Consider the following 13,651-nt stretch of genomic DNA (forward strand, 5'->3'; position numbering starts at 1 on the left):
GGGGTGAGTGGGAAACTGTTCTTTTGAGCTTTTTACATCTTATACCCATGGGAAAGTCAGTCAAGGGCACAGGTCTGTGCTGACTTGGGAAGAACTAAAACTGAAATCTCTAGGGACTGTCTTTCATTGTCTTTTTTTATTTAAGTTGTTTGTGGAATAACTGAGAACAAAAACAGAAGATGAACTGTGTCTCTCTTATGCATTGCAGGTAGTGGAAAGGGAGGAGTCACATGACTACCGCTGCCTCTTCAGGGTTTGTTTTGTCCCCAGGGACCCCCTGGACCTCCTGAAAGAAGACCCCGTGGCCTTTGAATACCTCTATCTGCAGGTGACCTGGTCTGCCCTTCCTAAAATAACAGTGGTTTTTCTCAAAGATGGCACATTGGGTTATTTTCAACATGAGCTCGAGGCAATTAAGCAACTCACTGGTAAGGATTATCTTGGTCTGAGGGAGAGTAGGCCTGATTATCCCTTAGAATTCCGTTTTATGTCACTGAGTTGCTATGTTAGGCGATTTGCAATATATTAATGAACTTAGAGCTTAGTCCTCCATGTAGATTTACATTTTCTAACACCATTTAGGATCTTTAGAGTTAAGTTTTTATTGCCAAAAGGGGCAACCAGGGTCACACAGGCAAGAATTGGCAGAGCTAGATCTCCAAGTTGCCTTTCACCCGAGAGCACTAGGAACCCAATCCATGTGTTCTTCTTTCCCAGTGTCTCTGATCTCATCTCTCCTAGAGCTGCAGCGATGTGCTCCAGGAGCGCTTTGCGGTTGAAATGAAGTGCAGCTCGGCGCTCCGCCTGGCAGCCCTGCACATCCAGGAGCGGATCTACGCATGTGCGCAGCCACAGAAGATCTCTTTGAAGTACATAGAGTGAGTGGCAGGGGACTTCGATGTCCCGCCAACAGCAGCTGTGTTGCATTTATCACTTGGCTGGCGCTGGGCCAGGATGGCCAGAATCCACACGAAGCTGACACTCACCCACCCCCCACATCTGTCCATTGTCTTCCCTTCATTTCCCTCTGCACCCTCTCCAACACAGCCTGGCTTCCCCCAGGTCAGAACCCGGATGCTCCCTCTGGGGCCCAAGCCAGCTCCAGATGGAATGACACAGGATCCCTTTGTAAATTCCCAGTTCCTGGGAGGATATCTCAGGAAATCCTGACAACTTCAGCATCAAGCTCTTCTGAGAGCAAGAATTCCCTGGAAATTCATTTGTGGTGAACAAAATCCTATTGTATTACATTTCTATTAGAGCAGTTTCAAGTCCTGAGGCTCTGACATCTCCAGATTCTTAGCTTAAAATGTCACTTTGCTCTGGGTGTTATCACCCAGATTTACTCATCTCTTCACCAAATCTCAGCTCTGTCTTGTCTGCTGATGAATTATATTTAAAATTTTTTTAAAAATCCTTGGCCTTCCCCCGGATATCCTAGGTTAAATCTCTAGAGAGTGGGACCTGAGAATCTGTATTTTTAACTAGTTTGTTGGGTGGGATGGTGGGGGATTAGGCTGGCATCATCCTCAAGCATGGCCTCAGGGATTCACGTGTTCTATGTGTTGCCCTATGAGACTGTGCTGAACATGTGTAAGGAGTAATGGGCTCCTTGAATGATCATGGGGTTTAATTCCAGAATGGCTCATTTTTGTGGACTGGGTATGTGTTTGTATAAATAAATAGGTAGATAGATATCACACATATACAGTATTCATATATATATATATATTTACATATACTCCACAAGACCAGCCAGATATCTTCTGCTGAGAAAGAAGCTCATAATTACAGTATTCTTGGAACAATAACTACTGAATCAAATATAATTACGTTCTTCATTAGAGTCAAGTTTGCTGTAGACATGAGCCTCCTTGTCTCCAATGTCTCATGGCAGGAAGGATTGGGGAATCGAGAACTTTATATCTCCAACTTTACTACGAAACATGAAAGGAAAAGACATCAAGAAAGCCATCAGCTTCCACATGAAGAGGAACCAGAACTTGCTGGAACCCAGACAGAAGGTAATTTAGCCACAGCCCCTGCCAACCACACGCTGACTGTTGTGAAACCTCAGGGGGAGAATTTTCAACATTGCCTGCATTTTAGACAAATGAATAGCTCTGACTTCAACAGTCTTTTTTTGTTTTCTTTTTTTTTCACCCTTATTTAAGCAACTTATTTCTGCTGCCCAGCTACGTTTAAATTACCTACAGATCCTTGGGGAACTCAAGACGTATGGTGGGAAAATCTTTAATGCTACTTTAATGGTATGTATTAAAGAACTTCTTATAAGGGATGCAAGAGAGCCTCTGAACATCAGTGTATCTTTTAGTCTAAAATTCCTGAGGACTGTTCTGGACTAGAGTTTGTTTGGGAAAGTGAACATTATGATGTCAGGGAGCGTCTGCCATGCCATTGCTTGACACCAGCCCTCTGACAGATGCTGGGGGAGGCAGAGCTGAATGAGACATGGTTCCCATCCTCAAATGATGCAACGAGGCCCCAAACAGGGCACAGCAAAGCCATGAGAGGCACAGGACCATTCTGGAAAGTCAAAGACAGAGACCACCACTGCCAGCTTCAGGTTGAATGGGGAAGGAGAAGGCATTAAGGAAAGGCAAGAAGATTGCATTTGGCCAGATTTCAGAGGAAAGGCATTCTGAGGGCACGATACTGTGATCAGTTTACCCTGGAGCTTTGGATATATGAAGGTGAAGAGGGATAAAAGGGAAATCGTGAAGAAAAGATAAGAATGTTAGACTGGAGGCTGGGGCCCTGATTATTCAGAACGGAAGAAGTGAGGAGTGGACCTGAGAAGGGAAAACAAGAAGAAGAGTCCTCTGCTGTGTTATCCATTCCTCCCTTGGTCTGCTTTTTGGAGCCTAGGCCTGGAGCTCTGTGCTCTGCTGCAGTCAGTGATGTGGGATGTGGCTTAAGGGAATTCTGCCCCCACAAGTCAGTCCCAGAACTCTCAAGCACAAAGCCAGACAATTTACCAATTAGAGATTAAAAAAAAATAATAATAGCAAAGCTCCTTTCAGTGGATTTAGTGTGCTTCTTAGTCATTTACAGTGATGGGTTAATTTAATTAGGCTGCTGACCTAACAGTGTAGATGGAAAAAGAGAATTGATGTTTTGAAAGAAAGGAAGAGCATCTGATTGTTTGGGGAAGAGAAAAATTGGTCGAGTCTTTGTACAAGTAGTGGACTAAATGGTGGAGAAGACACACTAGATCACAGAAAGGAAACTTGAAGGTACAAGAAAAACTACCCACTTTTCTCTAGGGCTAATCCTGCCCTCTGCCAGCTGTCCGGTTCCTGTCTCCAACTCCGCTTTACCTTTCTTGTCTAAGGAAAGACCTGGGAGTGGGAGAAGAAACCAACTACACTGAACTGGCTCAGGGTGCTTGCTGGTCACTGGAGGTACAGATGTAGGCATACACAGACTCTGTTGTCAGGGACCTTAATGGAATATGCAACTCAAATACAAATAATAACAGTAAGAAGTCTGAGCTTAGAAGTCCTAGAAATCCTAGTCCTAGACAGTCCCGTGCTGTCCAAGAAGGACAGAGGACGTGGTGTGGAATCAACATAGAAAAGTACTGTTCTGGTTTGAGGAGCAAATCAGGTGGCATTTTCAATGGGCAGTAGGTTTTGATGGAAGGTTCTAAAAAAGGGTGGGTTTTCGATAGGTAATGATAACAAGGGATCCCAAGTGGAAGGCACAATGTGAATTTAGGCATATAGGTGTGCAAGTATATGGTTGTGTTTATGGAACAGGTAAAAGTCCCGTGGTTTGATCCTCTACTGTGAAGAGTATTATGGGAGATAAATTAATACTGAGTTTATCTGTAGATGGGGCCCAGGTTAGGCTGTCACCTAACTTGGTCATCTAGAGGAGTGGTGGTTAGGGGTTTGCAGAAAGAGGTATCATGTCCTACGTGTATAATGTATTTTCCCTAGCTTGTGAATGGAAACTAATTCCCCTTCCTGCCCTCTGCAGTTACAGGACAGAGAATCCTACATTGCCCTTCTGGTTGGAGCCAAGTATGGCATTAGCCAAATTATCAATAGCAAACTCAACATCATGTCCACGTTGGCAGAGTTTGCCAACATCAGCCGTGTAGAGCTGACAGAAGAGTCTGAGAAAGTGAGCATGGTCAAAGTGTATCTTCAGGATGTCAAGGTAAAGGGGAAGAAATTTTTAATCCAGCTTCTGGAATCTGGGGCTAAATTACTTGAGTGTAGTTTATGTGAGTTTGGATATTAACAGAGTCTCATGTTCAACATTTTCTTAAGAGATGGAATTGTCCATCCTGTCCCATCAAAGGGAAAGTAATGAACAGGGTACATTTTCCCAGGCAAGTCCTAAAAGGTTTTTTTTTCTATAAACTGAGCTTGACCGTGTACTTTCCTGACAGGTTCAGCAACCTAGATGGGAGCACCAGAGGGTATTATCACATACATTAGACCAGAATGGCTGCCCAAGATTTTGGGTGATGGCAATTAAAATAGATCAGTGGTATAGGGTACTTCCTGTACCTCTCTGGAAGGTCCTACATTTATCCTGCTTCCTTTGACTTAATCCCAACATGCACAGGACTGGTGCTTCATTCTTCTTATCCCCCTCTCCTTCCTTCTCTACTCGATCCTGCTCCTTTTTCTTCTCTAGGTCAGGTCTTGAAGAGGTCCCATAGCATGAATGAGCAGGGTGGGGTGGTTGGGATAGAAGGATAGTCACTGTGGAGACTGGTTGGGAGGAACCCACCGCATGTGTGAGTGCTTGTGTGGCTGTGTGTGGGCATACTCATTTCAAATCTTGTAGGTGAGGACAGGTATATTGTCAGGACACCAGGGGGCCTGTCTATGGACCGTGGCTGGATTTACCTGAAATCTCTCATGGGCCCCACATGGCCTGATTGCCCTTTCTGTTGCTTGCTGCCAGCCTTCAGACGTTGTATCCCTTGTTGCCAGCCTTAGCCCTTTATACGCTTAAGAGCCTCTTTACCTTCAAAGGTTCTGACTTTGCTGCTGGAATCCAACAGTGCGAAAGACCTAGCCTGCCTGATTGCTGGGTACTACAGGCTGTTTGTTGACCCAGTGACCTCCATTTTCCTCTGGCCTGGAAACAAACAGCAGGTGCACCGGGTGTCTGCTGAAGAAGGTGAGGTGCTGAGGCTTGGACCCAGGAAGGACAGGCCCACTTCGCTGCCTTGTAGGGTCAAGGTAGCCTAAAAGGGGATGGTGCATTGAGTGGAGCGGAGGCTTCCACTCAAGAGGGTGAGAGCTGTTTCTCCATTCATTTCTTGGTAAACAGCTGATCTTTCCAAAATCCTAAATAGAGAGGATTTCTTTGTACCTGAGAGTCCCATAAAGCCAAGCAAGGCTGTGGAAGGTCTCTGATTCCCTGTAGTATTACCTAAAATCATCTCCAAGATCCACAGTATTTTATCTTTGACAGTAAAACAAGATGTCACTTGTTTAGAAAGTATAGCTGACCTAGCTTCTCATCTCATGCCTCTTTTGCTTCTCTTGAATTATAATAAAAATTCTCTGCCTTACATGTTTATAAGAACAGGGTACATGGAGATAGAAGCTAAAAATCATATGACATAAGGAATGAAGTAGGGGAGGCCACATTAGGTGAACATTTTCCCAGTTTCCACCAGGCTTTTGCCTCCGCACTATTGACGCAGCATTCTTCCCAGCGGTTTGCTGATAAATGTTTAACAACTGTCTCTGCAGGGGAAGAAACAAAATGAAACAGAACCCTGATTTGAAGCAATTGCCTAAACATTGGCAGTGGCATAAACACTCCCACCGTGTCAGCTATACTTTCTAAACAAATAAGTGACATCTTGTTTTACTGTCAAAGATAAAATTTCAAGCCCCTGACATGCTGTCACTGGACATGGAGGTGGGGAGAGGTGCTCAGTAGCACACCATCGTATGGCATTTCCTCCATGTGGATAAGACAAGCATAAGTAATCTCAGAGATTGGCTAATAGGAAACTAAGAATTCAGAAGTGAAGCATTTCCTGTACTTGTTCCCTCTGTCTTTAACACAGCTTATTAACAAGGGATGATGCCTCTGAGACGGCACCCCATGGAGCCATGCTGTTGTGGAGGCCTGGTGAGGTGGTCACAGGAGGCCTACTTCAGCCTGTTTGTAATAGGTTATGACGAACATGGTGAAGTTACCCAGGCAAAGAGGGGAAGAGTGATCCTTTGAAGCAGAGGGACACAATGGAGGCATGAAGGCTGAAAAGCTCTCTGTAGTAGCTAGAGCCTGGGGAAGGCTGCAGTGAGTGAGCAGGCTGCTGAGGAAGGGTGGGACCTGCACTGTGAGAGGGGGACCAGGCTGCTGAGGGTCACCCTGTGAGAGCCCCCAACCTCAGTAGGAGAGCTTAGGTTCTTCCCTTTAGGCAAGAGAAACCATCAGAGTTTTAAATACAATGTGATGTGATCAGAGAGAAGTGGCTTTGTTTGTTTGGTTGTTTTTTTTTTTTTTTTTTTGGCTGTGGTGTATGGCATACAGTATCTTAGTTCCCTGACTAGGGGTCAAACCCTTCCCCCCTGCAGTGGAAGCATGGAGCACTAACCACTGGACCACCAGGGAAGTCCCCAGAGAGAAGTTGAAAACAGATTGCACCTGGAGGTTTATGGTGCATGCGCAGTTTGAGACCTGGCTCAATGCCCCCCAACCCTCTCACCATGAATCCTTCCAAGTACCAGCAGTGGGTCACTTTTCACTTTTCTAAAAGCTCTGTAGCACCAGTGGGTCGCTAGGCCAGGCTTCAGAATGATGCCAGCCTAGCAGCCTCAGGACCCCCATAAAGTTAGTAAAAATACAGATTCTCAGGCTCCACTCCCTAGCTTTTAGACTCAATACATCAGGATGAGGTCCAAGGATATGTTATTGTTGTTTTTTAAATATGATTCCCTGTCTGATTTTGATACCCAGTCAGGACAGAGCTGAGATTTTTAGGAGAGCTGTAGCAAACCACCTAAATACCCGGCTGTTTCCATAAACAGATAGATCTCCTTGGAGGTGGAGGTAATCCTGTCTCCTTTAGGTGGCTTATAGATGTGGGGAAGGAGACTTGACAGTTGTGTGGAGAACGTGGAAATTTGGAGTCCTGTGGATCCTGTGTCAGTCAGTGTAGCATGGTCCAGGCCTGTCATCCCGCTGGACCTCTGTTCTCTCATCTGCAAAGTAAGAGGGCAGGCAAAGTGGGGGCGGGTGGACATGTGAGCATCTGCCAGTCCCCTAATCCTGTCACATAACTCTTGTGTCAGGCTACGAGTCCAGGGCCTGCAGTGACTCCGAGGAGTCATCCGAAGTGGACTGCGTGCCGGAGCCCTTCTCTGACAGATGCCTGCCGAAGCTGGGCCCCTGCAGACCACTTACAGAAGAAGAGCAGCCTTCTGGGGACAGCTCCATGCCTGCAGTGGCTGGGAAAGGCCCAAGCACTTGCGGGGCCAGCAGCACAACAGACAGTGCCGAATCTGAGGCATCTGACTCGGCCAACACCGAGAGCCGAGGCTGCAGGACCAGCGGCTCCAGTGAGTCCATGGACGCTCTGGAGGAGGATGACCTGGATGCCTGCTCTTCCAGCAGGTCCGGCTTCTTCCACCTGGGCTTGCCTGGCTTCCCGGAGAGTCTTGATTCAGACAGCCAGGAGGAGAGAAGCAGGGTTGAAACCGGTGGCTTCCTCTGTCTCCTGGACCTGGCCCAGAGAGCCAACCCTCAGAGCCAGAAGACAGAGTTTTCTGAGAGTCCTGCTCCTGAGGCCTTCAGTTGGGGGCCGGAACTGAATGCGCTCAGGCTGGACCCCAGGCTGTATGAGGGCAGCCGGATTGACTACTACAGCTTGTGCACCAACGTCTCCCCCGCCAGCCACCTGAGCAACAGCTCTGATAGCACAGCTACCCGGCAGGGTGGGGGCACGGCAGCCCTGGGCCAGCGGGGAGGGTCTGAGGCCCCGTCCAGCTCCGTGCTGCAAGCCCTGGCCCCAGGCCTGCCACTGGCCTTGGAGGATGGCAGTTCCGACGAGGAATACTATGATGCAGCTGACAAGCTCACACCCCCAGAGGCCCTCTCAGGTGAGCCCTCCCTGGCAGGTCTGTGGATCGTGCAGGCAGCTCCTCAGTCCCCAGGGAGGGCAGTGTACAAGCCTGAGGGGAAAACATTTGGGTGAAGCATGGGTGCTCATTCTCTTTTGAGGTGGGCTCCCTGGGCTCAGTGGACCACGTTGTGGGCATCCCAACTTCAAGCAAGGGCTACAGGGGAGGTTCAGAGAACTGTGGACAGGCAGAGATGGGTGGCATTAATTCTACAGTGGGAATCAGGGAAAGCTTCCCAGAAGAGGCAGCAAATGGGCCAGGCCTTGTGAGATGGACAAAATTCACAGAGAAAGAAAAGGTCTGATATGAGCACCCAGTAGAGGGAAGCAGCTGTGCTGTTGTTGACCTGGAAGCTTTAAATGAGGCCTTAAAACAAAAAGAACCTAACTGGCAGGCCACTGGTGGTCCTTAAGGGACTCAGACATAGGTGGGAAGATCAGATTCCTCATTCTTTCCTCCACAAAGAGTGTGGGGTGTCTTTACTCATAGAATGACTTCCTAAGCTGACCTGAGGTCCTTGCAGAACATTTACATACACACACACACACTCACACTCACACTCAAACATACACTCTCTCTCCCTCTCTCTCACTGCACTCTGAAGGAAAAAAAAAAATTGGAAAATGGCACCCAGACATTAAGAGTGACCTACTAAGAGCGGGGGCAGCTGTGAGCCCTCTTCTGTGTCCCAGCCCTTTTCTGTTGCTCCCTGTCCTCCAGTGGGTTCCCATTGCTTGTGGGAGAAAGGCCAACTCCTTAGCAGCCCCTGTGAGGTTTCTCGAGGCCCTCTGTGACATGGCCTCGGTGTCTCTCTCCTTCCCCCTGAGCCCTCTTCCTGCATTCCTGCCACACAGACCTCCTTGGCATTTTTAAAAGTGCCCGGTTCTTTCCCGCCTCCAGCCTTTGCACATGCCGCTCCGTCTACCTGAAACACTCCTTACCCTCACCTTTGGCTGCTGCTGCCCTTCTGTCTCTCAGGCCCCACCTGGACATTCGCTTCCTCTCAGGACGAGGTCTCCCCACCCCCATCACACACCTTGGGTGCTTCCTGCCTGTAGCTGCATATTTATTTGTGTGATTTTTTGTATGGATATTTCTCTCCTTCACTAAAGCAAAAGCTTCTGTGATGTGGGAACGGTGCATTTGACACTCACCTCTGTGTCCTGCCACAGAATTCCTGGCAGTTGCTGCTAGATGGATGAATGAATGCCCTTTCCACCACATACCCTGATTTCATGAACTGATTAGTAGAAACCCATGGCCGGGTTGCACACTGCTCCCCAGAGAACACAGTCAGCTGCCATCCATGCCTCCAGTCTTGTCCCGCTGGGCCAGCCATTGTGCTGGAGACATGATGGAGGTGAAACAGACCATCACTCAAGGCCTTCCTTTGTGGGAGTCCAGTCAGGGAGATAAGGTCCACATTGGACACTTCCTCTTTCATGGAGAGCCAGTGAGGTGCTGGGGAGGCAGCCCAGACCTGGGACTCAGGGGCCCAGGGTCTGCTTGGGCCGCTGACTCACTGTGAGAGCCTCTCCCGTTTTTAAGCTTCAGAAACACCCTTGGCCAGTGGCTGAAGGGGCCTAGAGCAGAGCAGCAACTTCAAAAGGTGTCTGGGCATCAAAATCACCCAAGGGGCCTGAGTCAAATACTATAAATTCCTAGACCCAGACTCAAAGATTCTGCTTTAGGAGGTGTGAGGAGCAGCATAGGATTTGATGAGGCTTTTAATAAGGTTCAGCCAGGTTGGAAAAAAAACGGTCCGAGTATAAGAGCCCTCTGATTCTCAGGCATTAGCCTGTGATCCTAATTCCTTCTGGCTGATTCCCAGGACTTCTTCATAGAAGTGTTTCTCCTTTCAGAATGATCCTTCTCGGTATGCACAAGATCCCTCCTGCCCGAGACTGACAGTTGTAGTCACTTTTTGTCAAAAGAAAGCTCCTTCAGAACGCTCACCCTGTGGTGATGATTGTAACAGTAATGGCACAGGCTTCCTTTAGTGACCACCCACTAGGCATAGGCTTGTGCTAGGAGCCTGATATGTACTAAGTCATCTATCCAGCATGGCAGTGTACTGGTACTGCCTGACTTGGGTTAATGAGAGAAAGTGAAATAGTGTTGGAAGGATGTCAGATAGCTTAGAGAATTGCCAGCAGAGGTGAAGCCCTGATTCTGACATAGGCAGAGATACCAGACCAGGAGGCTAGGCAGCAGGATTCCTCATTGTACTGTTAGGATTCCGTGGCTGCAAAGAATGGGTTGTACTGGTTTTTTTTTCTATCAATGTGTTTGAGTTTGAAATTTTAGGAAATTTTGTGACTGACTTTCTAGCTCATACCTCTGACCACTTGGCTGATATGGATAGGGCTCTTTCATTAATAGTTTCAGCAGCCTATAATTGTTGGAGAGATGTCATCTCCTGAAAGGAAGTTGACCAAAAGACAAGGCAATGGATGTTGGGCAACCCGGAATCAAAACACATCTACCACAGTGCCCATCCCCGTCTTTCAGAAGAGGAAACTGAGGAGCTCAAGGTTTAACATGCCCCAGGTTACACGGCCCAGGCAGGATTCAAACCCAGGCCATCCTGCATCCTGAGCCCCAGATCTACACGTCTCTTTGTTATTCTGCTTTTCATCTTCTTTTTACTTTCTTGTTTCTCAGGGCTCAGAGCTGCTTCTGCTGTAGAAACCAGTGCCATGGGATCACAGAATGAGGCCAGCCCCTGCAGCCCTGAGGTCAGCCTGAATCCTGGGCCAGATGGAAGAGAGCCAAACAGAAGGGGAGGGGTGAAGAAGTATGCCAAGACCCTGAGGAAAAGAAGGTCTTTCCTGCAGACCGACCACACCTGTCAGGTCTCCTTCCCCCTGGTGGCATCAGCTTCCCTGGAGAGTGTGGACGACGTGTGCTACTACAACCGGGAGCCCTACCTGGCCCTCGGTGCGCCCTCCCCAACCGTGTCCTCGCTGCAAGACGTGCAGGGTGAGCCTGGCGTCCTGGAGACCAAGGCCCTGGGGCTGCTGACTCCCTTGAGGGAGACCAAGAGCAAAAACCCAGCCTCCCGGGCCATGGAGATGGAGCCAGAGACCATGGAAACCAAATCTGTCATCGACTCTCGAGTGTCATCTATTTCTGCCATTCGCCTCCGGATTGACCCTAACCATAAAGAGAATTCTGGGATTGCCCCTCTGACCTCCAGTGTCGCCAGTTCCCCAGCAAACACCCCTCACGGTCTCAACCCAGGCTCATCTGGCCCAGATACTGCTCAGGCAGGGCCTCCCCAGACCTTATCTCCATTTCAAGACTTGAATGGCAGTGCCCCCCAAGAACTCACCATGGAGCTTGGGAACAGCACCTTGTCCCTCTCCAGTGCTGATGTGAACCCAGACAGAGTCTGCCTGACTGTCAGCCCAGGGCCACATACTATTGCTCAAGGAGACACACTGGAGCTGGGAGGAGTTCAGTTGGAAACAGGATTGGGATCTCTGTTTATAAATCCTATGCCAGAAACTGCCCCCCAGGACACAGAGCCTTTGTTGTCTTCTCAAGACAGACCTAAAAGTGATGACTGTGGAATAAATTCGGAAGAGACGATGGCTTCTTTCCCTGCAAAGGAGGAGCAACAAGGACAACTATCTCTGGAACATAGAGAAGAACATAGAGAGAACATTTGTAGAGAAGTTACAAACAAAAATGACACCAGCTTATTTCATGATGAGTCTGGGAAGGATCCAGGTGACCCCAAAGTTGATGGGTTGGATGTTCTTCCACAGACTACTGGTGTCAGTGCTCCAGCTCGTGGCATGGTAGCCTCCCTCTTCTTGGAGACTCCTGTTACAGGGACTGAGCAGACCCCACCAAGTTCCCCTACAGAACCCCAAGGACAAAGCAGAGAAATCCCAGGTCAAGCCTGCCAGGCCCAAGAACAAAAACTATCGGCAGATTTGGATTTTAATTCAGATTTCTTGCTTAGGGACCAGACCATTTCATCAGCCTTCTCTCTAGAGGAGGTCAAGGCAGAGCCATCTAATCATGTGACAGGGGAAGACACCACCCCTAGGGACATTCCCCAGCACGTCTCTTTGAATCCAGGGCCTGCTCTGCCGGAGCCACTACCGTGTCCCCAAGAGGAGCCCCACTTAGAAGGTTCAAACCATTTTCCGGTGCCAGAAAGTGAAGGCAAAAGGCCTAGCATCTGCCTTCCTGCTGAGAAGTCTCTTCTGTGCTTTGCCCCAGAGAGCTATCCTAAAGGTTCTGACAGTCTCAGGACAGCCCCATCTTTGGGGTTTGCAGGTGTGAATGAGACCGTGGCCCCCAGGATGGGCATGGAGCAGTGCAGCTGCCAGTTCTCCTATGCCACGTGCTTCCCTGGCCTGCAGCCAGAGACAGAGGAGGAAGACAGAGACTTGGAAGCATGTCCTACAGCCCCCCTCACCTCACCGCCCTCTTCAGGAAGTCGGCTGGCTCTGCCCTGGAGGCCTGCCCGGGCCCACAGCTGCAGTGCTGAGCTCCCATCGAGGAACAGCCACATCTGGCCGGAGTACTGCTCCAGGGCTCTAAGACAGCTGAAAGCTGCCCCTGCCAGCATCCCTGAGGGCTTCATCCAACTCATAGAGAGCTTGCTGGAATTACAGGACATTTTAGAAGCTTCCTGGGGGAATGGGAATAAACACCCCCCCGAGAAGTGCACCTGGCACTTTTCTGAAAGCCGGAGCCGCCTCTGCATGGGCTCCCAAAAGCTCCTGTCGAGCTGTCAGCACGTGATCAGAATGGACCAGACCCCGGAGGAGATGCAGAGTGCTGTGCGGGACACCTTCCAGCACCTGGTCCAGCTGGCCGGCCTGTGCTTCCAGTTCACAGACTGCAGCCGCTGCTCCACCCGCCACAGGGAGGCAGCGGGGAACCTGAGGGATGTGGTGTACACCTACCATCAGTTTGTGGAGGCTGCTAAGCTGACCTGTGAGAGAGGCTACCATGACCTGAGCGTGAAACTCTTGGCCCGTCAGTGCACGGCCCTCACGGCCTCCGTGTTCTGTTTGACCCAGAAGTTCCGGGCCTCCACTGCCCTGTGAGCAGGCCAGTCGCCCCGGCCCCCTGCTCTGCCCTGACTTCCCCGAGTGGTGTCTACCATTCTTCTACCCACCCCTCTCAAATGTTTACTATTTAAAGTATTCAAATAAACTACTGCTTAATCTTTGCCTGAATTCTACAAAGTGATGACAAGTTTGGGTCAAAAGCATTCACTCTTATTCATTCAACGAACATTCACTGGATACCTCCTCTAGTCAGGGCATGTACTAGGGTCTTATTCATAAAGATGAGTAAGACAAGTCCCTGCCCCTGGCCAGGATGCTCACAGCCCCTCTGGGTGGGTACAGAGAAGCAGATTGCCATCAGTAATGTGTGTACCCTAGGAGGAGCATACTCTGTGAGTGTGGAAGCAAGAAGTCACATTCTGTCCCAAGAAGGCAGGGATAGGGGAGGAAGGTGGAGTCGCTGAAAAATCATTTTAACCTCTCCCA

The 13,651-nt window shown here is 49.1% G+C and overlaps 1 protein-coding gene across 4 annotated transcripts in view; it reads left to right on the top strand.

The window, feature by feature from the left end:
- FRMPD1 (FERM and PDZ domain containing 1) overlaps positions 1 to 13,333 on the top strand; it is a 109,053-nt gene extending 95,720 nt beyond the window's left edge. For all 4 annotated transcript variants that reach the window (XM_005210184.5, XM_010807991.4, XM_010807992.4 and 1 more), the window contains 8 exons: positions 209 to 328; positions 742 to 878; positions 1,898 to 2,024; positions 2,175 to 2,270; positions 4,006 to 4,188; positions 5,019 to 5,166; positions 7,302 to 8,108; positions 10,794 to 13,333. In XM_005210184.5, the coding sequence (XP_005210241.1) occupies positions 209 to 328; positions 742 to 878; positions 1,898 to 2,024; positions 2,175 to 2,270; positions 4,006 to 4,188; positions 5,019 to 5,166; positions 7,302 to 8,108; positions 10,794 to 13,201 (4,026 nt within the window). In that variant the 3' untranslated portion in view covers positions 13,202 to 13,333. The remainder of the gene's footprint in view (positions 1 to 208; positions 329 to 741; positions 879 to 1,897; positions 2,025 to 2,174; positions 2,271 to 4,005; positions 4,189 to 5,018; positions 5,167 to 7,301; positions 8,109 to 10,793) is intronic.
- Positions 13,334 to 13,651: the final 318 nt, after the last annotated feature.

This window comes from Bos taurus, chromosome 8, assembly GCF_002263795.3.
Source record: "Bos taurus isolate L1 Dominette 01449 registration number 42190680 breed Hereford chromosome 8, ARS-UCD2.0, whole genome shotgun sequence".
In the NCBI taxonomy this organism is placed as follows: Eukaryota; Metazoa; Chordata; class Mammalia; order Artiodactyla; family Bovidae; genus Bos; species Bos taurus.